The 23609-nt window shown below is 42.8% G+C and overlaps 1 protein-coding gene across 1 annotated transcript; it reads left to right on the top strand.

Annotated features, from left to right (window-relative positions):
- The first annotated feature begins 100 nt into the window (after positions 1 to 100).
- On the top strand, positions 101 to 23123 carry GOT1 (glutamic-oxaloacetic transaminase 1). Its single transcript, XM_032281257.1, has 9 exons — positions 101 to 426; positions 9256 to 9437; positions 13502 to 13625; positions 14095 to 14207; positions 14484 to 14588; positions 16425 to 16575; positions 16664 to 16829; positions 17572 to 17714; positions 22316 to 23123. Exons 1-9 carry the CDS (start codon positions 309 to 311, stop codon positions 22453 to 22455), a joined length of 1242 nt encoding a protein of 413 aa, XP_032137148.1. The 5' UTR covers positions 101 to 308; the 3' UTR covers positions 22456 to 23123.
- The last annotated feature ends 486 nt before the right edge of the window (positions 23124 to 23609 follow it).

Raw genomic sequence — 23609 nt, 5'->3', positions numbered from 1 at the left:
CAATCAACCATAGTCCCCGCCCACGCTGCAGCCGGCGTAAATTGCATTGGTTGCATCCTTCACGGCCGCCGATAAGATTGTTTCCTTGGATTGGCTAATAGCTTTCCCACCCTCCTGTTTCTTGTTCGTCAGAAGCTGACGGTTGGTTAATCGCGTTGCCAAGCTCTGGACGCGGCTCGACCATTGGAGGCCGCGGGCCCGCCCCCGCCGGCTAGGTGAAGGTGAGAGTCTCCTCCAGTCGCAGACGCCAGACCTGACCTGGCATCTCTGGAGTCGCGGTGAAGCGTCTCTATTCCTGCTCTCTCGATATGGCGTCTCCATCAGTCTTTGCAGAGGTTCCGCAGGCACAGCCTGTCTTGGTCTTCAAGCTCACTGCCGATTTCCGGGAGGATCCGGACCCCCGCAAGGTCAACCTGGGAGTGGGAGGTAAGGACGCAGTGCCCTGGAGTGTGAGGAGCTCGGGAAGTGGAGCGGACCCAACGAGGGTCGTGGAGACTGGGGGAGAAGCTGAGGCCCAGCGTGGCGCTGCCTAGAGAGGGAGGCGCGGGAGAGGAGGGAGGATCCACAAAGGCTTCCTAAAACTTGCCCATTTTATAGATGTGGATGTGGAGTCCCTGGAAAGAGGCGATGTGTCCAAGGCCGCACAAACCAGGGTAGCAGCCAAGACACAAACTCAGTCTTTCTGATTTCCCATTCTGTGTTCTTTATACTATATCCTCCGAAGAAATGGGGCTGCCGGAGCTTGTAGAGAGAGGGAGAAAAATAGGAAGCCTGATAGGTTTAGGGTTCTGATTGCTGGGAAAGGAAGCTCTGTTTCGGATCGGTAAATATTTGAGTGACCACCGAGTATCAATCAGGTACCTTATTAAGCTTTGGTCGGAGGAGACTGAGGCTTGATTTTGCCCTTAAGGATTTAAAAATCTGCTGGTGTCATACAATGCTTTGAGACAGGTTAATGCTGCCCCCGGCGTGGCGGGGGGAGGGGAGGTAGGGGGGGTCCGGGAAGATGATTCTGGCCCTCACAGATGTAGTAGGAATGGGTAGAGATTGTGGAAATCAGTGGAGAGAAATACGGATAGTAGAAGCTTACTTTCCACACATCCTGTCTTTATTTCTTGATTGAAGTGATTCCCATCTGGACCTTGTACAGCTCAGAGCATGTGCTTCAGTTTCCCCTTCTGATAAGAAGATTTGTATTGGAGTGCCTCTTAAATTTATTTCACCCCAACCCTCTCTGATGAATTTATTATTCCTCTCACTGTCATTTGGATGTCTGAAGCCCCACAGACACTTTCTCCATTTGGATTTTGCCACGTTCAAAGACCAGCCAGAAACATGAAAACGGGTAGGATGAAGTCTTATGCTGGGGAACAGACTTAGAATAAAAGGTCTAGAAATTGTGGAAACAGAAGATGGAATCATTTTGTAGCAGAGTGTGACATGAAGGACGTTCAGTATCAGGTTTCTCATAGATAATGTTTTGTCTATTCATAGCATTTGTTAAAAAAAAAAAGTCTCCACTAAGGAGTATGGGGAAGGGTAAGGAAAAATCTATTAAAAAGTGATGGTTTGTTGAAGCTGGGTGATGGGTACATGGGCATATGTTATATTATTCTCAGCTTTTGTATAGGTTTGAAATTTTTCATAATAAAGCTCTTAAAATAAGTCAGTACTACATAGTTTGACCCACTGAGGGAAAAGGATGTTTTTAGCAGGCAGCAGAATCAGAAATACTGAAAGATTGCCTCAAATTGAATTTGAATGGACGCCATTTGGTCTCTTAATTTAAATCAGTCTAAAACCTCCAAGTGTTTCTTTGCAGCCAGATATATACAAAGAACTAGTATCACTGTCAATCTAAATACATCTTTTTAAAACATCAGGTTTGGCTGGGCATGGTGGCTCAAACCTGTAATCCCAGCACTTTGGGAGGCCACGGCGGGTGGATCACCTAAGATAGGAGTTTGAGACCAGCCTGGCTTACATGGTGAAACCCCATCGTTTACTAAAAATACAAAAATTAGCCAGGCATGGTGGTGTCCCAGCTACTCGGGAGGCTGAGGCAGGAGAATCGCTTGAACCTGGGAGGCGGCGGTTGCAGTGAGCCAAGATCACATCATTGCACTCCATCCTGGGTAACAGAGTGAGACTCAGTCTCAAGAAAAAAAAAAAACCACAACAAAAAATATGTTGGATTTAATTAACTCAATTACCTTTGAACTATCCTACAGAGTTTCTGTGAGGATTAAGTACATTTGAAGTGTTTAGAGCTGTGTCTGGCATATAAGCAGGATTTATAGAAGTGTATTGTTGTTTTGGCATTTCTTGGAGTCATTCTCATAAAAGATGTTGAATAAAAATTTGAAGCTCAAGAACTGCAAAATGAACTAATTTATGACACTGGTTTAGAAATAAACTGCTCATGCAGAGAAAAAGCACCCTGACAGCAGAGGCTAGAAGCGATGGACTGGGGATTGGAGTCATTAGCTCAGATAGCCACCTCAGCTGTGATGTTGCCTTTTTCTGTTTTCCAGGAACTCCAGCTCCTTACCATGAGCAAATGGTTTATACATGTAATCCCACTGAATGCTCACAACTCTGGAGGGTGGTTTATTACTATTAACTGTTTAGAGGCAAGGAAGTTGAAGACTGGAGAGATGAAGCAATTTGTCCTAGGTCATTTGACCACTAGGTGGTAGAGCTGGCAATCCAGGCCAGGTCTCTCAGGCCCCAGGGTCTCGCCCATGCCTCTATTTGAGGTACCTTCAGGTGATCTAGGGACAGCCAGTACACTGTAGTGGGAAGAGCCAAGAGACCTGGGTACAGGCCTAGCACTGTGGTCCAGCGATGTGAACTTGGAAGGGTTATTTAACATCCCTGGGGCTCAGTCTGTTAAATGAGGAGCCAAGACCTCGCTCTCAAATTCTGCTCTAAAATTCTACTCTACTAAAAATCTACTCCACAATTCACGAGTACATTCTATGACTATAATGTAGGATAATAATTTTACCGGCCTTATCAGTTGTCTGAGGGTTAGATGAATAATTATTTGTGAAATGTGATATGTCAATGAAAAATGTTATATATAAATGTTATTTTTGATCATCACTGTGACCCATCTTTTTGTGGATAGCAGGTGTTTGGATAAGGGTCTAAATAGAGTAGAATAAAAGATCTCCTTCCAGCTGTTATATGTCCCAGCCTGATTTATACACATCCCCGAATATACCCTTTGTGAAGAAAATGTAGTTAATCACTGACCTTAGGGAAGATACTTTTTCCCCCAAGTTAAGAAAAGTCCTAATGGAGGTTATCTCGTTAATGTTCTGGTGATTTTGGACACGTTTAGAATAAACTGCAACTGTAATCTCAGATAGTTCCTACTTGCAGCTAGTTTCCCCAGAGGTTTTCTTGCTGTGATGATTTAAATAATTTCCTTCTAGGTAAACAGGGGAGAGTATCACATTTTCCACTGCTAAGCACAATGCTTTCTAAGTTGATCATTTTAGTGCTTCTCAAAGCTTCAGACTGAAGTGGCTTTAAGGACGTGGGAGATGGATCCAACCTGATGCAACCTGTAGCAAGAAGTTTCTTCAAAGACTCCAGTCCATTCTTTCATGTGAGCCTAGTTTTCTTTTGGCCCAGATAAACTCTGTTAGCTTTAATATTTGTTGTTGTTTTCAACATAGTTTCCTAGCATCTTCAAATAAAATAGTTGGAAAGATACGCTTTATCAGGTGTTTCTGAGTACCCCTGGCCATCTCCCTAGTATCCTAGTTAGGCTCTTAAGTGGAGATGGGTGAGGGAAGTGGAGATCTTAGGAGGAAGATGAGGGTGATGGTATGACCATTTAAATTTCTGTGTTCTTTCTTCCTTTCCTTCTGCAAAGCAAGACTGTGGGGCCCACCTGTAGACTGTGTGTGACTCCCCTAGAAGGGCTTGTATCCAGGAAGAAGAGCAGTGCCACATGGAGCTGGGGAGCATGCTGATAAAAAGGCAGTTCCAGGGGCCTGCTTAATTCAGGCTTTCTCTAGACATCTCTTGCTTTTAAAAAAAGCACCTGGATCCGTGAACTTAATAGCTGACAAGCCTAGCTCTTGTTATCTTTGTGATCGTGGGCAAATGATTTGACTTTTCTGGCCACTGTGGTCAGATCCTTAAAATAGACATCGCAATGTCTATTTTGCGGATTGTTATACAAATTAAATGAGAGTAAAGAAATGTATTTAGTGCAGTACCTTGTATGTACACAGTATTTAATAAATACTTCTTGTTATTACTATGGCCTCGGGTTCTGTCAATGTCTTTCTCTATGTCCCAGACCCCATGTCTGAATGCCAGGCCTGTAGTGGACACATCCTCCGACTCCCTCAAATTTAGCATGTTCAAAGCACAACTCATCGTTTCCACTTTCCCCTTGATCTTTTCTTTTCATTTCCCTTGTGTTCTAGATCTTGGTTGACCCCACCACCACCACCCACTCGTTATCCAGACTTGAGGGAGACCTTGGAGTCATCAGCAACCCTTTCCCCAATCCCCTGTCTATGTGGTCAATAGGTTCTGTCTTTTCTACCTCAAATCTGTTTCCAGTGGCACCCCTTTTTTTATCCCTGCTGCCATTGCCTGAATTCAAGGCTTTATTATTTCCTTTCTGGAATATTGCTGTAGCGTTCTATTGCTTCTACTTCTGGTAACTCACCCTTCTTAACTACTGCCTTTGTCCTTCTCTCCAGTTTATTTTCTTTGCTGTCACTCAGATGATCCTGTTAAAATGTGCAGCCATTTATGTCACTGTTGCTTAAATGCTTTCAGTGGTTACCCATTGAAACTAAAGTTCCTTAGAAGAGACTCCAGGATTCTTTTAGCCACTCCCTGCTAATCCTTAAGGAATTCCACATCAGAGCCATGAAAATGCAGATTCTCAAAGACGTCATGCTCCCCAAGCCTCTGGGGCCTTGCACAGGTATGCTCTCTGGCATGTCCTTCTTCTCTTGTTTGCCTTTTAAACTCTTATTCATCTTTCATACTTCGTCCTCTATAAAATCTTCCCTGACCCCTCAAAGTAGAATTAAAGGCTCTATCTATTTTTTATGTTTCTTGGAGGGCAGATGGGATCTTATTTTATCAATCTCTGTAGCTTCTGCTAGCCAGTGCTAGCCTGATAATAATATAGAATAGGTATAACACCCAGACACAGAACTGAAACGTAGCAGAACTGGTTTTTCTATAAGCATCCAAGTTTTTCTACATCTAAATAGTATCCTTTGTAGGTAGTTCATATATGCTTTTCTTGTTCAAAGATTTCTGGAAGCCTCTTTTCGACTGGCTGTGGAAGCATATAGGACCTGCACAAGAGACGGTTTTTAAAAATAATTGTTCTCCATGAGTTTTACTCAGTTTATTCACTCACTCTCTTCAGTGGAGATGATACAAATACTATTTCTGAAAAATAAATTGACTTTCGAAAGACAAAGATTTGGTGCTACTGAGGATATTCAAAATAAAGAGATGTTGCCTCTAAAAACAATTCCAAAAGAAGTTTTAAGAATATTTTGAACAATGGTAGCATTGTGATCATAGATAGTTTGATGTGCTTTAGGGACAACTCTTACTTGAGAGTAGTTATTTCAGTACATCTTTAGAAAAACCAGACCAAACCCCAGTTGGCAAAGGAGGCTTTTTGAACTTGTTGAGAAGTTTGGTGGACTAAGGAGTATACTATGAATGGCATGGAGAGTATTGTGAGTTTAGCCAGGCGTGGTGGCTCACGCCTGTAATCCCAGCACTTTGGAAGTCTGAGGCTGGAGGATTGCTTCAGCCCAGGAGTTTGAGACCAGCCTAGGCAACGAAGTGAGGCCCTCTCTCTATAAAATATATATATTAGCTTGTCATGGTGGTGAATGACTCAGTTACATGGGAAGCTGAGGCAAGAGGATTGCTTGAGCCCAGGAGGTTGAAGCTGCAGTGAGCTGTGTTCATGCCATTGCCCTCTAGCCTGGGCAACAGAGTGAGACCCTGTCTCCAAAAAAAAGAAAAAAATACTGTGATAATATATCAAGGAGTTTTAATTTGCATTTCTCTTATTATGAAGGCAGCTGGGTATTCTTCATACATATGAGCCATATGTATGATTCACCAGAGCCAGAGGGTAGACTACGAGTGGTATGAGAGTATTGTTTGATTCACCTACCCAGAGGCATTTAGTGGCTCTGTCAGTCTGTAGCTGTCCACATTTCTGTTACTAGCTTGAAATGTTTCTCAGATTTGCAGATGACACTTTCCTGGAGGGTAGAGTTAGCTGATAGAAGACAGACACAAGATTCAAAATGATCTTTTTTTTTTTTTTTGAGACGGAGTTTCACTCTTGTTACCCAGGCTGGAGTGCAATGGCGCGATCTCAGCTCACCTCAACCTCTGCCTCCTGGGTTCAGGCAATTCTCCTGCCTCAGCCTCCTGAGTAGCTGGGATTACAGGCACGCGCCACCATGCCCAGTTGGTTTTTTGTATTTGTAGTAGAGACGGGGTTTCACCATGTTGACCAGGATGGTCTCGATCTCTTGACCTCGTGATCCACCCGCCTCGGCCTCCCAAAGTGCTGGGATTACAGGAGTGAGCCACCGCTCCCGGCCAAAATGATCTTATAAAATCTTTTATTTGCTGTATATCCTGCGACCTAATAAATTAACATTTAGGTATTTTTCCTAAGAAAACACTCATGAATATGCATAATATGAGCATTTATCACAATGTTTATAATAGCAAATAATTTAAAACAATGCAATTAATAAATTATATATAAAAAGAAAAATCTAACCACTAAAATGATGTTGTAAATGGCTCATATGTATGAAGAATACCCAGTTGCCTTCATAATAAGAGAAATGCAAATTAAAACTACTTGATATATTATCATATTGGCAAAAATTCACTCAGTGGGTAAGGCTGTGTGGAAACAAACACTCTTATACAGTGCTGGTGGGAATGTAAATTGATATAATTCCTATATCAATTCAATTTGGAAATATTTGTCAGAACTACAGAAACACATACTTCTTAGCCCACTCTTGTTTTCCACCCGGCATCTTACAGATATATTTGCATACATGTGAGATGATGTATATACAGGGTTGTTCACTGAAGTATTGTTTTAATAGCCAAAGATTGTAAACAACTCAAATGTCCATCAACGGGAGACTGGCAAAGTAAAATATGGTACATTCATCAGTTAAGAAGCTGTAAAAAACAACAAAGACACTCTATGCACAAATGTAAAATGATCTTCAAGTGGAAAAAGCAAGGAACACAAAACAGTGTATGGTATGTTTTATGCTACCTTTTGTGTAAAAGGGCATATGTAAGAAGCTGTGTTTGCTTGTGTAGGCATAGGAAAATGCTGGAAGGATATGTAAGAAACTAACAGTTGTTATTTATGGAGAGAGGGATTTGGGAACTATGTAGATAGAGGATAAGAATGGTATAGGGACATGCAAACATGTCACCTATGAGAAGAATAGTTAATGATGATGATAAATTCACAATATATATTTAAATGGAAAAAAGCATGTTGGAATTCTATAACAGTATGATCCATATTTTTATAAAGAATATGCCTATCGAAAATAAAGCCTAGAAGGTTGTACACCAAAATTTTCATACTGCTTGTCTCTGAGTACTGGGATTGCATGTTATGTTCTGTTAGTTCTCACACTGCTATAAAGAACTACCTGAGACTGGATAATTTATAAAGAAAAGAGGTTTAATGAACTCATGGTTCCACAGGCTGTATAAGAAACACAGTTGGGAGGCCTCAGGAAATTTAAAATTGTGGAAGAGGAACGAAGGGAAAGCAAGCACCTTTACATGGCGAATGAGAAGAGAGAGCAAAGGGGGAGGCGCTACACACTTTTAAACAACCAGATGTAGTGGGAATTCACTCACTGTCACGAGAACAGCAAGGGAGAAATCCCCACCATGGCCCATCAACATGAGATTTGGGTGGGAACACAGAGCCAAACTGGCCTTGCACCCAAATCTCATGTCCTTCTCACATTTCAAAACATAATCACACGTTAATTATAATGTTGATTTTTTTTTTTTTAACCTTCTGGGCTTTTCCCAATTTTCTACAATCAACGTGTTGTTCAGTAAACAATAACAACCACCCTAAAATGTGATTTTTTTTTTTTAAATCAGGGAGTGATGTTGGGCAGAAATCAAGAAAATAAAAATCAGAATCATTCTAAAATTTTGTTTCCATTTCAAAATCACTTGTGTATAGGATCATTGAGGACCTAAACATTCAAGCAGAAAGGTAAATGACCCCTGCCAGGAATCCTACTTGGAGAGATTATTGGCATGGGTACAAGGCTAAAGCAGCTGCCCTGTAAAGCTCTAATCCGAACATAATCATAGAATAGTGTAGGGAAAAAAAATTGGTGATGGATAACTCAGAATGACCTAAAAATCCTTGTAGGGGAAGACAGAATGCTCAGAGGTTTACTGTAGAGCAAGATTAAATATTGTGAAATAGATCAATTTAGATCAATGAAAGGGTAAGGCAGATGAAGTGGGATGAAGTTAGGAGGGTAAACACTGGCTGAGGTCAAAATACAGAGAGAGGATAAAGATGTGTTTAAGTGGGTCGTTGGGTGATTGTGTCACCGATTGTTGAAATCTTCAGTCACAGGGCATTTGCTTACTATTCGTCTTATTTCTGCTCTTCCAGGATAAGAGGAGTGGTAGGCCTCCTTCCACTCCTTTTCCATGTTTGTGTTTAAGGTGCCAAGTTCATGTGGAAGTAGCACCTAGGCTTTTTCTGGAAGTCTCTTGGGGAGATGCAGAAGGAAGAAGACTGCTGGACCAATCGCCTAGAGACCAGACCTCAGTACACTAGCAATATTGACATGACATTTGCAAGATGCTTTTTACTTTGCAGAGTGTCTTTCTATGTGCTCTCTCATGTGACCAGGCTCTGTGATGTCCCAGTTTTATTTTGGCTTTCTCCTTTTTAGAGGTCACATAGTTAAGAGCTGTAAGTTCCACAGGGATGGGGACAACATCTGTCTGTTTGCCCAGCACGTAGCCCAGTGCTTGGCTCAAATTAGGTACTCAATAAGTGAACAAACTTTTCTCCAATTTCCTTCACTATTCTGTTTTGACTGGAAGGTGGTAGGATTCTCCCAGTTCACAGTTACAAACTCTTTGCTTGGACACAGCCTGAGCCTCCTCTATGTTTAACTCTTATCCATTCTCCAGCGTATCGCACAGAAGAATGCCAGCCCTGGGTTTTGCCAGTAGTGAGGAAAGTGGAGCAGAAGCTTGCTAATGACAATAGCCTAAATCATGAGTATCTGCCAATCCTGGGCCTGCCCGAGTTCCGGAGCTGTGCTTCTCGTCTTGCCCTTGGGGATGACAATCCAGCTTTCAAGGAGAAGCGGGTAAGTTTTGGGTAAGGATGTATTTTCTCTTTAGAAGTGGAAGGTAAAAAGAGGTTGAGAATACAGTTTGTTTAAAGTGTTATGTCTATTGAACTGCCAATGAATAAGGGTTTCAGTAGTACGAGTTCAGGAACCTGATAGTGCAGATAATGTGGCCATGTACCAAGCATGGCCTCTTTACTTGTTCAGTTTTGCTCAGTAGATCATCAGATTTTAGCTACTGCATTTAAAGCCATCAGTGGAGATGCCAAGTAGAGAGAATTTAATGGAATGATAAAAAAAAAAAGCAGGGTTCTAGATCCAACTCTGCCACTACTTTTGGTCATCGGCAAGTCATTTAGCCCTCTGGCCTCACATATACATGTTAGAGAAAGACCACATAGTGCGAGCCTGTGATCCCATAAGGAATACTTGGATAGGGAGTTGTTTAAGGGGCCTCTGAGTCCCCTGAAATTATATGCAGAATTTTGTGTGTACTTATTTCTGGGGAGAAGGTGCATAGCTTTTTATCAGATTTTCAAAAGGTGTCTGTGGCCCCCAAGGGTTCAGGAGCCACTGGTAGATGCTGTCTGAAGTCCCTGCCAGTTCTAATATTCTTTAATACTTCTACTGTTGACCTCAGCATCTATCATTTAAGTGCTTCCTGATATATATTCTAGTGTAACTAGAGACACATGAAGGAAGAACACATTTGGAAGTAGTCACAGCGAGATAGGCTGTATGTGGCAGGAAGTGGTATGGAAAAGATTCTCAGTGTTGTAGAAATTCAGAGGGGAGGGATACCTGTGAGGGCTGGAGATGGCACTTGAGCTAAACCTGAGAGAATGTGTGAATGAGGCCGGGACACTGGTTCTCAACTCTGGCTATATGTTAGTATTACTTGAGGAGTTTTTAAAAACAGTGTGTGACTGGACCCCGTGAACCCCATGCCAGGTCAGTTAAGTCAGAATTTGGAGGGCACCACCCTTCTCCCCTCTCTATCACTCCCTTTCTTCTCCCCCATGGGCATATTTTTTAAATGCTCCCCAGGTGTTTCCAAAGTATAGCCAGGTTTGAGAATCGCAAAATAGGGAAGAGGGGCAAGAGGAAGCATATCTATCTTGAATGGTAGGAGTCCAGGGACAGAGGTAAGAGCTAAGCATGTCTAGGTTGTAAAGAGACCTTCCTGATTAGAGCTGGGAACATGTTGGACAGGTTAGGCAGGCTGATTCTGGCATCCAGGGCAGAAGCCAACTGAAGGTTTGAGCAGAGGAGTTACCTAATAAAAGTGTTGTTTGAAGAAGATAAGCCTGATTGGGTGGGTGGGAAAGGGAAGCGCTCAGGTATTTGCACTAGTCCAGTTGGGAATGGTGCAGTTTAAATCAGTGGCCCTTATTGTTCCCCCGGTCAGTGTTGTGTTGTAGCCTGCAGTTCATGCATTGAGGGGACCGCATCTTGGAGTCATCTGATTTATTCGCCACATGCTGTGTCTGGTAGGTTTTTCTTTTGTATATCATGTTACCCAGATGCTCTGATAATCAGAATGGCAGAGCACCATGAAGGTTGCCCACATGTACATTTGTACATATGCTAAAAAGCAGAGAAGGCCCTGGTGAAGGTCTTGGGACTCAGGTCCATGATTAGGCAAGTAATGAATTTGATTAAGGCTTTGTCTGGATTGGAATGAGAGACTATGATTTGCCTCAAGGAACTGAAGGCATATGGTTAGAATGAATTTGCTTTCTGTAGTGGGAAAGAAAGGATAGAGTTAAAAGTTGAGCACAGGAAATGAAAAATTATGCCTGGGAATGTTTCCACTGGTACCTGTATGCATCTGTCATGTTTCCAGAAGTTAAAACCACGTTCAAGGGAAGTCGTGCTCATTTGCTTAGGAAGTATTAGCACTCAAGAGTGGCTTAGATATCTGAAATGTGAAGTCATGTATGAAATTGACATTCAACTTAGCTGGATAACAAATCCATAAAAAACAAATGCACATTTGTGTTGTATCATCTTGGTAGCAGTTTGCATAAAGAATTCAGGCAGACCACATGTGGGGGCAAAACTTAAAGTAATAGCAAGGTATGAGTGCTCAGTGAGGGTCACTGTAAAGAACAGAGAAGTTAGCACACCAACTCTGACATACACTGACCATTTTCACCCCAGTGCACTGCGTTTGCTTCTCTCTGTAATGTACAGCTGTGTTTAGTTGTGCATCTCCTTGAATGTCACCTTTGCTTATGTTTCACATTTCAGATAGTATTCTTTCACAAATGCTCACCCCTATATATACAAATAGAACATTTGTGAATAATAGTGGTGATAATTGGTATCATTGTCTTGTTTCTGGCTTAAATGGGATTTCTGCTATTTTTTTTGTGATAAAATCCTCCACCGCCAGGGTTCAGGCGATTCTCCTGCTTTAGACTCCTGAGCAGCTGGGACTACAGGCCTGTGCCACCACGCCTGGTTAATTATTTTGTATTTTAGTAGAGACGGGGTTTCACCATGTTGGCCAGGATGGTCTCTATCTCCTGACCTTGTGATCCGCCTGCCTCGGCCTCCCAAAGTGCTGGGATTACAGGCATGAGCTACCGCGCCTGGCCGATTCATTGTTTTTTAGCAGACTATGGGTTAAATGAATTTTTTCAGTCATTTTCAGGAAGTATCCACTGTTTCCTGTTTTACTAAGCATTTATCTCAGGAATAGCTAAGCTTTTCTTATCAGTTGTGATGATCATTTGGGTTTTCTCTATCTAGCAGCTTGACAAATTTTACATCTTTTATAATCCATTCTTCGGATGACTCTCAATCAAGGTGGTAATTTTAATGTACTGCTGGATTAATACTGTTCATTAATGTTTACTTGGGAAGTTAGTAAACATTTGTTTAGGAAGTATTGGCACTCAAGAGTGTACTTGAATGAGCTAGGTCTCTCATTCTGCTTTTTCCCCTTTTGTTGTCTTTTAGCATCAATATTATGTTAGGTTCTTAAAAACATTTAGGAAGCTTTTCTTCTCTAAGAAGAGTTTTTAAACCTTCTTATTATAGAAAATTTCAAATATTTGTGAAAGTAGAGAAAACAGTATGAAGAATGAATCCCCTATATATCCATCACCTAGCTTCAAGAATTATCTGTATATGGCCAATCCTGGATATTTCCCTCTACCCACTCCCAGCCTCCCTGCCCTCTAACAAAGCTGGATTATTTTATAGTAAATCCCAGACATCTAAATAGGTGTTTTAAATTTTATAAAATTGTATGACTACATGAATACATTCATTTTATTTTTAAAAAAACAACTTATAGATTAGGCCAAAGTCCCTTTCGACCACTATTTCTACATCCTTGGATCCCTCCCCAGAGGTTGCCACTGTTAGGAGATTGGTGTGTGTCCGTCCTTGTATTTATTCATTTATTTGAGACAGACTCTTACTCTATTGCCCAGGCTGGAGGGCAGTGGTGAGATCTCAGCTCACTGCAACCTCCACCTCCCAGGTTCAAATGATTCTCATGCCTTAGCCTCCAGAGTAGCTGGGATTACAGGTGTGTGCCACCATGCCTGGCTAATTTTTTTACAGAATCGCTTGAATGTGGGAGGTGGAGGTTACAGTGAGCTGAGGCCACACCACTGCACTCCAGCCTGGGCAACAGAGCAAGACTCCATCTCAAAAAAAAAAAAAAAATGAGAGGAAACAAAGGAGAGGAAGGAAGGTAGTATTTGTGCATCACCTCTGTTTTGTTAGATCATACTTCTAAGGATGAATAAGCCTGAATTCTAGAGATGAGTAGCACAGATTGACGTCAGTGACAAGTTAGGAACACTGTTTTAGAGACTTATTCTAGAGGGAAAGTTTGATCTTAAGATAGGTGCTGAAAAGATGGGTTTGCCTTTTAAGGCATGTGCGTGCACACACGCACTAATGTGGCCTCATTGTGTCTTCTACGTCTATGTTCAGAAGGGAAGCTCCCTCTAGCGTCAGACCTCCTGGTTTGAAGACCAGTGCTCCGGCTCAGTAGCTGGTAACTTTGAGCAAGGTTCTTCACCTCTCTCAATCTTGGTTTCCTATTTCTTCTCTTTCAGGTAGGTGGCGTGCAGGGTTTGGGGGGAACAGGCGCGCTTCGGATTGGAGCTGAGTTCTTAGCGCGATGGTACAATGGAACAAACAACAAGGACACACCCGTCTATGTGTCCTCACCAACCTGGGGTGAGTCTTTTTGCTGAAGTGAGAGGAAAAACAGAAACCAGAGAGAATTATCCTCATGACTCTCCCTGGTTACCCAGAAAATGTAATCCAGCCCTGGAACAACTGGTGTTTGGGAATGGCTTGAACAGTGTTTATGGCAGTGCATGAGAAACCTGCTCAAAATCAAATTAAGAATATTCTTTCTGAAGAGCCTTGGTAGACTTGTATCTGCCAAGGCTATGTTGAAACTCCCCAGAGGAGGCATAGAATGTAGATGCAGGAAGTATCATTGTAGTAGGATACAAGTCTGGCATTAATGTGACTGGTTGAATTTGTTCTTGGTTACAATCATTCTTCATCTTAACCCTCAGCCTTGATGATGCCCAATGACATTGTGCCCGGGAGGGCCCTGAAAGCTGACTTGCCTCCTTTCCTCTCGTGCCTCCTAGTGTTTGTAAGAGTGCTTAACTTTTTACTCCTCTGCTTGCAGAGAATCACAATGCTGTATTTTCTGCTGCTGGTTTTAAAGACATTCGGTCCTATCGCTACTGGGATGCAGAGAAGAGAGGACTGGACCTCCAGGGCCTCCTGAATGATCTGGAGGTGGGTGCTTTAGAGGAAAAAGTAAAGAGAATCGCATGGTGTCAGGAACAGCAGGCAAAGTCTTTGGACCAGTTGCTAAGTGAGAGTCTGAGACACCTTCCCCACACCAGATTGTGGTTTCTGACATAGCATGTAAGAGAAAGGGCACAAAGGGGACATGTAAGAGTGATATGAATGTGGTTGCCCTGTGTCATCCATCACTGACCAGTCTGCTGCTGACTGTGTCTCCCAATATTCCCATCAGTGTCAGAGCTGACATAGCTTCCTTCTCCTCAGAATGCTCCTGAGTTCTCCATCTTTGTCCTCCATGCCTGTGCACACAACCCAACTGGGACCGACCCAACTCCGGAGCAGTGGAAGCAGATTGCTTCTGTCATGAAGGTAACTGCCCCTTCAGAGTATCTCTTAAAAAATAGCGTGTATTCTTGTTTAATATATTCAGAGGCAATACCTGTTTGTTGTTTGCTAAGGAATTTGGAAAATGGAGAAAAGTCCAAAGAAAAAAATAAGTATTAACTGGAAAGTTTATTGCCTAAAGAAAGACAGTGTTAATGTTTTGGTAGATAAAATATCAGACTTTGTGTGTGTGTGTGTGTGTTAGTTTTGTGTATATGTTTTATGTTTTAGAAAGGTGAAATCATTTTGTCTTTACTGTTTTTGTAACTCAATTTAGTTTTCATTTGTACTTCTTTATATACATGTCATTGAATATTTTGCAACATCATTTTTTGTAGCTATATTATATTCCTTTCATGGATCTGTCATATTAGGGATTGGATAAATCATCTGATGAATATTTAGGGTTACTTCAGATTGCTTGATCTGATGAACAATTATGTAACAAAACTTTTTATCATTTCTTTGGCGTAACTTTCTAGATAGGAATTCCTAGCTGAAAGTGTGTGTATTCTTCATTAATGAGGCACTATGGGAATATGGTAGTGAACAGAGCAGATGCAGTCCCTACCCTCAGAGACAGGCTGTTTGGGGAGATGGACTAGTACTAAGGCAGCTGCGATACTGTGAGATAGCTGTGTTGACGGCGTTATATGGGGCTACATAGCCCAGACTTTGGGCAGTGTACATGTGGGGGTTGGCGGGGGGCAGGGGGGCCAGTGGCAGGAGCCTTCCTGGAAGAAGTGGTTTCCATGTTGGATCCTTAGGATGGGGAGGAGTTAAAGTATCAACAGATAGGTTGGCAGGGAAGGGATGTGCTCTGCAGGTGGCAGAGCATGGTCAGAAGCCCCAGGCAGAGATCATGGGGAATGTGAGTGATGAGGCTAGAGTGAATAGGGGCGGGCCCTGCACTGAGGCTTGGACTTTATTCTCAGGGCAGTGGAAAGCCACTGAAATCTTGGATTTGGGAGTGACATGATCGGATATTCATGGTCTTAAGGTCACCCTGATATCATTAGCAGGGAATGGATCAGAGAGAGGCAAGACTAGACAGGCTGTGGGAGTGGTTAGGAGGCTGTTGCCATAGTCCAGGTAGGAGTTGATAGTGATGGCCTGGAGGAGGTAGGTGGCATTGGGGACAGTGAGATGCAAAAGGATTTGGGAGGTCTGAAGAGACAGACTGATAGGACTTGGGGCGTGCCAGGATGTGGGTGATAAGCTGCAGAGGTAGGAGTCCAGATACCCCCCCAATCCCATCCAGTCAAGATACACCCAAGAGATGGGAATCAATGTACAACCAAAGGCTTGGACAGTTCCGGGGAGGGAAGTGGTGTCCACTCAGAGAGAGCCCAGCAGTAGAAGCAGGTTCCTTGTGGAGAGCTCTTTGAGGAGATGAGTGACAAGAATAGAGGCTACTCTCTGTTCCCTTCCTCTTGAGTACCTAATAGAATAGCCCTGAGGTTGTGAGGAGCCCTGGGGACACCAAGCCTACACTTGACTAAGGTTCTCACACCAGGAATTCAAGGAGGAGAACCCACCGGCATACAACATTGCCTCCTTGCATCAAAAGTAAACCCTGTTAGCAAAGCTGAATCAGGACACTCTAGGACAACGTACTTTTAAAAAGTAAAGTTTACAGAAAAGGTTGTTGGTTGTAGAGAGAAACGGATGTAAAGTGGTGTTTGGGTGCATATAGTCAAGAAATAGGAGAAATGGACAGCGTTCGAAATTCCCTCCAGGCATCAGCTGGGGAAGTAAGGCCGGTGTCTGAGGTTGGTGCCAGAAGGATTTCCTGCCCTGACTCACTTTCCTTCCTCGCAGCACCGGTTTCTGTTCCCCTTCTTTGACTCAGCCTATCAGGGCTTCGCATCTGGAAACCTAGAGAGAGATGCCTGGGCCATTCGCTATTTTGTGTCTGAAGGCTTCGAGCTCTTCTGTGCCCAGTCCTTCTCCAAGAACTTCGGGCTCTACAGTGAGTGCTCTCCTGAGGAGTTACAGCCCCACCTCCCACATCACTCCCTGCTTCAGCAGCCACAGCTGATTCTGGTCCCTCTCTTTAGATGAGCGAGTCGGGAATCTGACTGTGGTTGGAAAAGAACCTGAGAGCATCCTGCGAGTCCTTTCCCAGATGGAGAAGATTGTGCGGATTACTTGGTCCAATCCCCCTGCCCAGGGAGCACGAATTGTAGCCTGTACCCTCTCTAACCCTGAGCTCTTTAAGGAATGGTAAGAGGCTCCCAGCCTGGTGGGCTGCGGATTGGGGAGTGCAGAACGGTAATTGTCCCAGTACATTTAGCCGGGTCTCTTCCTTTCATTTTGGCAGAAGCAGGATAAAATTACTTTAACTTCTTTGACTCTCAGATATTTGTAAAACGGGTTAATACCTACCTCACATGTGCATAACACAACACTGGGAACAGAGGAGGGGGCACTCGGTGAATTGTAGTTTTCCCCCGTTTCCCCTCCACCCAGTCTTCCTCCCCGTAAAGTTGGAAAACCTAGAAAGGTATTCCCAACAGAATAGAATATCCAATGTCAAGGTAGTTTTAACAGTTTGGGAGCTCTTGGTTTTTATCCATAATTTATATACATTTTATCTTATTTTAGAACGAAGTTATTTTTATATAATTGCTAAATCTGCAATCTCTATTTAATAAGACCTGATACAACATATTACCCTGTTAATATCCATATCAGCACCTTGGTGAAGCCCGAGTTGAAACATGAGTGTATTATGGCTAGTATACCCAAGACTGTAGCACTAGATTCCACTAGTAATACAGTCTTTTCCTTCTGCCTCCTAAGTCTCTGGTATGTTCACCTACTCATCCAAACATCAACACACTGTAATAGGCAGGTTGTGATCCCATTGTCAGCTATAGTTTAAATTATGTTTTTTAAACCTATGTATTTTTGGGTACTATCTTTCCTATCTGGATTGATATTTATGTTGCTGTCCATGCTTTAGGACAGGTAATGTGAAGACAATGGCTGACCGGATTCTGACCATGAGATCTGAACTCAGGGCACGACTAGAAGCCCTCAAAACTCCTGGGACCTGGAACCACATCACTGAGCAAATTGGCATGTTCAGCTTCACCGGGTTGAACCGTAAGTGTCCCCCTGCCCCCCACTTCCAGTGCCTGTGTGCATGTAGACACGCAACATTCCTTTCAGTCGCTGGCCTTGAGCTCACCTTCATGGCCTTTGCCTAACTGGACAGCCATTGCTTTGGACCAGGACAAGCTAGGTTTTCTTAGAGTGTCCCATCAACTCATAAACTCTTTGGGTCTCAGAAGAGTATTGTTGTGGTCTGCCCTGCTCACCCACAGCCAAGATATTCCCATTTTTGTGGGCTGGGAAGTGGCTCAGAGCCAGCTAGGAGGTAACAGGATTGGTAGCTGGGAACCTTAATTTAGGAAAAGCTCTATAAATGCTCAGGTATATTTTGGCTTTGCCTTAATCCTGAATATAAATATGTATGATTATTCAGAGATCTGATTTCTTAACAGGTCTTTCCTATTTCTAGGTATTATCCTCAAAAAGAGGTTACAAAGTTATCTCTGCATTTCATAAACAAGAACCTAGATTGGTGGTTGGAATTAAAAGCTGATTGAAAATCTAGTAGGTGGTCATGCATGATCTTGGTCAGTTGTCAGTAGGGCATATCTGCCATCTACATCCCATCTGATGACAGAAGAGTCATTTCTTCTTTTTTTTATTTTTATTTTTTTAATTTTTCAGATGGAGTCTTGCTCTGTTGCCCAGGCTGGAGTGCAGTGGTGCGATCTCGACTCACTGAAACCTCCGCCTCCTGGGTTCGGGCAATTCTCCTGCCTCAGCTTCCCGAGTAGCTGGGTTTACAGGAGTCATTTCTTTGGAATATCATTCTACAGGAATTACTCACTGTAATTCCCTCAGTGCAGATGTGGCCACTCACTTTTGTGTCCCAGTGACTCTGGGGAGCGGGGGGATATGTGACTTGGTTGGTTTGTAGGTAGAACATCAGAGGCCTTGGGGAGGTATTGAACTGGGTTCATCACAGTGCCAGTGTGAAGTGGGTTCAGAAAAAGCCAAAGGAAATAAATATAAATGAGAGTTAATAGAGATTGTATTGTGGTCCCCTCAAAATACTTTGGGGTAAAATGAGGCTACCTAAGAAAGTAAAGAAATAGCTCAGTTAGCTGTAGGTATCCTCATGACTGTGGAATGGAGAATTAGTTCACTCACAATTATGAAATATAAGGTGTAACAGAAATATTAATAGTCTTTAGTAGTAATATTCTAAAAGCTCACAATATGGGAATGTCTCCCCATAAAATATCCATATCTTCCCATTATCCACAGGAGGAAATTAGTTTTATTAATATTATGAATTGGAAAAATGAGTATAGAATTGTGCTTAAAACATAAAAGTTGTATTTTTAGCAGTTGACATCATTTGCTCTTATTAGAAACAGGAGTTTTGTTTTCCTCCCAACTTTTTTTTTCTTTTCGAGACAGAGTCTTGCTCTGTTGCTCAGGCTGGAGTGCAGTGGCACAGTCTTGCCTCACTGCAACCTCTGCCTCCTGGATGCAAGCGTTTCTCCTGCCTCAGCCTCTCACGTAGCTGGGGGCTACAGGCATGAGCCACCACACCTGGCTAATTTTTGTATTTTTAGTAGAGACAGGATTTTGCCCTGTTGGCCAGGCTGGTCTTGGACTCCTGACCTCAAGTGATCCATCTGCCTTAGCCTCCCAAAGTGCTGGGATTATAGGTGTGAGCCACTGCACCTGACCTTTTTTTTTTGAGACAGGATCTTGCTCTGTCACCCAAAGTGGAGTGCAGTGGTGCAGTCTGGGGTCACTGCAACCTCTGCACCCTGGGCTCAGGTGATCCTTCAGGTGGAAGGTCAGCCTCTGAGTGGCTGGGACCACAGGCATGAACCACCATGCTCGGCTAAATTTTTGTAGAAATGGGGTTTCACCATGTTGCTCAGGCTGGCCTCAAACTCCTAAGCTTAAGTGATCTGCCCACCTCAGTCTCCCAAGGTGCTAGGATTACAGGTGTGAGCCACCACACCTGGCTGGAAAAATTTTAAACATACAGAAAAGTTGGAGGAATTGTATAGTGAACCCCCATATATCTGCCACCTAGTTTCTACAATTCTACATTACAATTCTTCCTTTGTTATCTTTTCTTTGTCGGAATGGGGCTTTTAACCTGGAGTCCCTGGATATACTTTAAGAGAACTGTGAAGCCCCTGAAATTATGTTTTAAAAATCGTATATGTGTATTTTGGCCTTACCCTAGGGAAAGAGTCCATAACTTCTACTAGCTTTTCAAACTGTGACACTTCCCTCCTTCCAAAAAGTAGAAAGGACTCATTTTTATTAAAACAAAACCAAAAACCAGGATAGGAGCCCTTTAATCACTGCCTCAGGGCACAGGCGTTTAGAAACAGTGGTGCACCCAGGGCTGTGTTGGCTTGAGGCTGTGTCCCCTCGGGTGACCAATTCACACAGGTAAACCACTTCTGAAGCGTGCTTTATTTGTTCATTCATTTGTTTGTTTGTTTGAAGGGGTCAAAGGAAAACTTCCCCTTTACTCTCTGAAAGTTCGTTGGAAATCAACTGACAAAAGCAGATTAATAGGAGAAAAGGAATACAAATTTATTTATTTATTTTTGAGACAGTCTCACTTTGTTGCCCAGGCTGGAGTGCAGTGGCATGATCATGGCTCACTGTAGCCTTGACCTCCCAGGCCCAAGCAATCCACCCACCTCAGCCTTTCTAGTACCTGGGACCACAGGCATGTGTCATCACGCCCGGCTAATTTTTAAGATTTTTGTGTAGAGACAAGGTCTCCTTATCATGCAGTCCTCCCTCGTCGACTTCCCTAAGTACTTGGATTATAGGCATGAGCCACTGTGCCTGGCCAGTATGCAAATTTATTAACCTGCAGAGGTGTCTTACAAAGTAGAACTCAAATAAATGGCCAGATAATTGATGCTTTTATACCATCCTGGGGTTACAGAAAAATAGGAGCTTGGACCTTGGCGAAACAGGTTATGGCAGGCAGAGAAGAGCAGGCCTGGCTAGCAAAGGTGGCCTTGTTATGTTATGTAGATAAGTCACAGGTAGCAGCCCTCACAGAAAATAGCTGGTAAAGGTCTGTTCCTTTTAGACCTTTAAAGGCATCAGACTCTCAGTTAATCTCCCCTAGATCTGGACAAGGGAGGGCCTCAGAGAAAGCCTAGTTACAGCCATGCAGATTTTCTCTACAAATACAAATCTCTCCCACAAAAGACAGCTTTGCAGGGCTACTTCTGTATGTAGGGCCTCTGAATGGCCATCTCAAAATATGTCCAAGGATATTTTGGGGTGAACTATTTTGGTTTCCTTCAAGGAGCATGTAGGCAGCACTGAGTCCAGGGTCCAGATTTTTCACTTCCGTAGAGAGGCAGTGTAGCGTTATGGTGTACAGCCTGGACTTAAAATCCTGCCTTAAAATCCCACATCCACCACTGACCAGCAGTGTGTCCTCGGAAGGCCATTTAACATCTCTAAGGCCTATTTGTAAAACAGGCATGATAAAGTTATCAGGATGAACTAAGATGCAGTGCTTAGAGCACTGCCTGGTACATAGTATTTACTCCTCTGATTTTGATGATTTTATGATTGTTATTCCATTTCCTCAAGCTGGTGGTATCTTAAAGGTACTGATTACTTGGGCAAAAATTCACTAAAATTCTTTTTTTTGTTTGTTTGAGATAGAATCTCATTCTGTCACCCAGGCTGGAGTGTAGTGGTGTGATCTCAGCTCACTGCAACTTCCTCCTATCGCGTTTCAAGCAATTCCCTTGCCTCAGCCTCCAGAATAGCTGGGACCATAGGTGCACACCACCACTCCTGGCTAATTTTTGTATTTTTAGTAGAGACTGGGTCTTGCCATGTTGGCCAGGCTGGTCTTGAACTTCTGACCTCAGGTGTTCCGCCCGCCTCGACCTCCCAAAGTGCTGGGATCACAAGCATGAGCCAGATTCAATAAAATTCTATAAATGGATTTGCCAAAAAGCAAAACTGCTCTAGAGACTGTTTTGTATAAAGGAAGTACAGGTGGTCTCTTCTTACTCATATGTGATGCATTTCTGCAAGCATGGAGAAACCCTGCTGTATCTGAGAGAGAGTTGAGAAATGAACAGAAGTCTGATGGTGCCAGGTTGGAGAGGTCTGTGTTGTTTCTCAGCTACATTGAACAAGGCCCCATTGATCAGGTACCTCAGGCATTGGACCTTGTCCAATATACTGTAAAAATGAAAAAAAGGGAAGCTGCTGCAGGTGGTCAGTGCAAGTCCATGTTAAGGAAGAACTAAAGGAAGCCTTTCAGAGCCAGTGTTTTATATTGCTGGAGGGTTCTTACATCTGATGGTTGTTTTTATTGATAGGGGTGTCCTGGTGGATGTAATGTATAAGGTAATCTCAGATTAAAATTCCCATCAGTAGTAGCCATATTGAATTTTCTGGGGCTTCAAAGGTGAACTAATAAGAGTACTTTTCAGAATCTAGTGAGTATATTTTTCTGCTTGTCAGTTAGACAAAATAGCACCTTTTGTTTTGCTTCTCTCTGTTAAGGGTAAAGAATGAAAGCTGAAATTGTCACATAATTGCTCAGCCCGTACTGCTTAAGGATCCCCTTTGCTCTGATTATGTCTTCTTTTGGTTTTCAACAGCCAAGCAGGTTGAGTATCTGGTCAATGAAAAGCACATCTACCTGCTGCCAAGTGGTCGAATCAACATGTGTGGCTTAACCACCAAAAATCTAGATTATGTGGCCACCTCCATCCATGAAGCAGTTACCAAAATCCAGTGAAGAAAAACCACCCGTCCAGTACCACCAAAGTAGTTCTCTGTCATGTGTGTTCCCTGCCTGCACAAAATATCACAGATCAGAGACTCTGGCAGGACTGAAAGTCTGTTCTGGTGAGGCCGCCTCTGTTTAAACTGGCCCCACGTGAAGTGAACATCCCTTGAGACGAATTTGGACGCTGGGATTAGAGCCTTTGAAGGTCAAAGCAAATTGAGATCTTTATTTAAGAATAAAAGAGTACTTTGATCATGAGACATAGGTATTTTGTCCCCCTCACTAAGAAGCAGTAGGTTGCATGTGATGACCACATGCTTCTAAGTGGTGTTTGACTCTGTACAAAGTCTAGTCCCAAAGATCAAGTCGTCTGAAGGAGCCAAAGTACAAATGTGGGTGTTGGCTGTGGCATTAAACTCATCATCTCAACCCAGAGTGTCTGGTCTCCCTTCTCTTTCTGCATGATTGTGTCCCTAGTCCTGCACTTTGGTTCTTTAGGGTGACTGTGGTAAGAAAGATATTTAATCATGACATGCACAGACACACACATATTTAATAGGAACAGAAGTTTCACCAACAGTATTTACTTGTGCTGTGTATAGTGCATTCTGATATTTTTGAGTACATTCTATTGTGTTCTACTTCATCTAAAAAAATAAAATAAAAATGCTGATCAAGACCCATGGAGTTGATTTTGTGACTGCTAATGGGTTGTGATTCACAGTTTAAAATGAATGCTTCAGATGGGTTTACTAGTGGCTAAAGGAAAAACTACAATGTATTCTTACAATGTAGCTTCCTTCAGTGAACTCACCATATCATAATTCCGTGGCCATTTTGTGGGCTTGTCATTTGGAGGCCAGCCATTTCTTCATATGTTACTTAAAAAACTGGGCTTCTTGGACTTGTGAGAGGGGATGACATCACTCAGGGTCTTTCTGAAACACCAGCCCGTCCCCTGCTGTCAGAGTCCCTCCTGGTTTATTGAAGCAATTAGAACCACATCAGCATAGATCACAATTTCCAGAGTCCAAGGGCTGTTCCAAGCAGCCGTTTTGTAGAATTTAATGGGGCTGGATGTTACTTAAAACAAGTTGTCTATTATTTGGAGTTTTTTAATATTTAAAGTTAGTTCTTGTGATTTTAATAGGATCTGCCACTTT

The sequence above is a fragment of the Sapajus apella genome, unplaced genomic scaffold (genome assembly GCF_009761245.1).
Source record: "Sapajus apella isolate SASKATOON/1434 unplaced genomic scaffold, GSC_monkey_1.0 scaffold13, whole genome shotgun sequence".
Taxonomy (NCBI): domain Eukaryota; kingdom Metazoa; phylum Chordata; class Mammalia; order Primates; family Cebidae; genus Sapajus; species Sapajus apella.
This window is presented reverse-complemented; position numbering and strand designations above follow the sequence as displayed.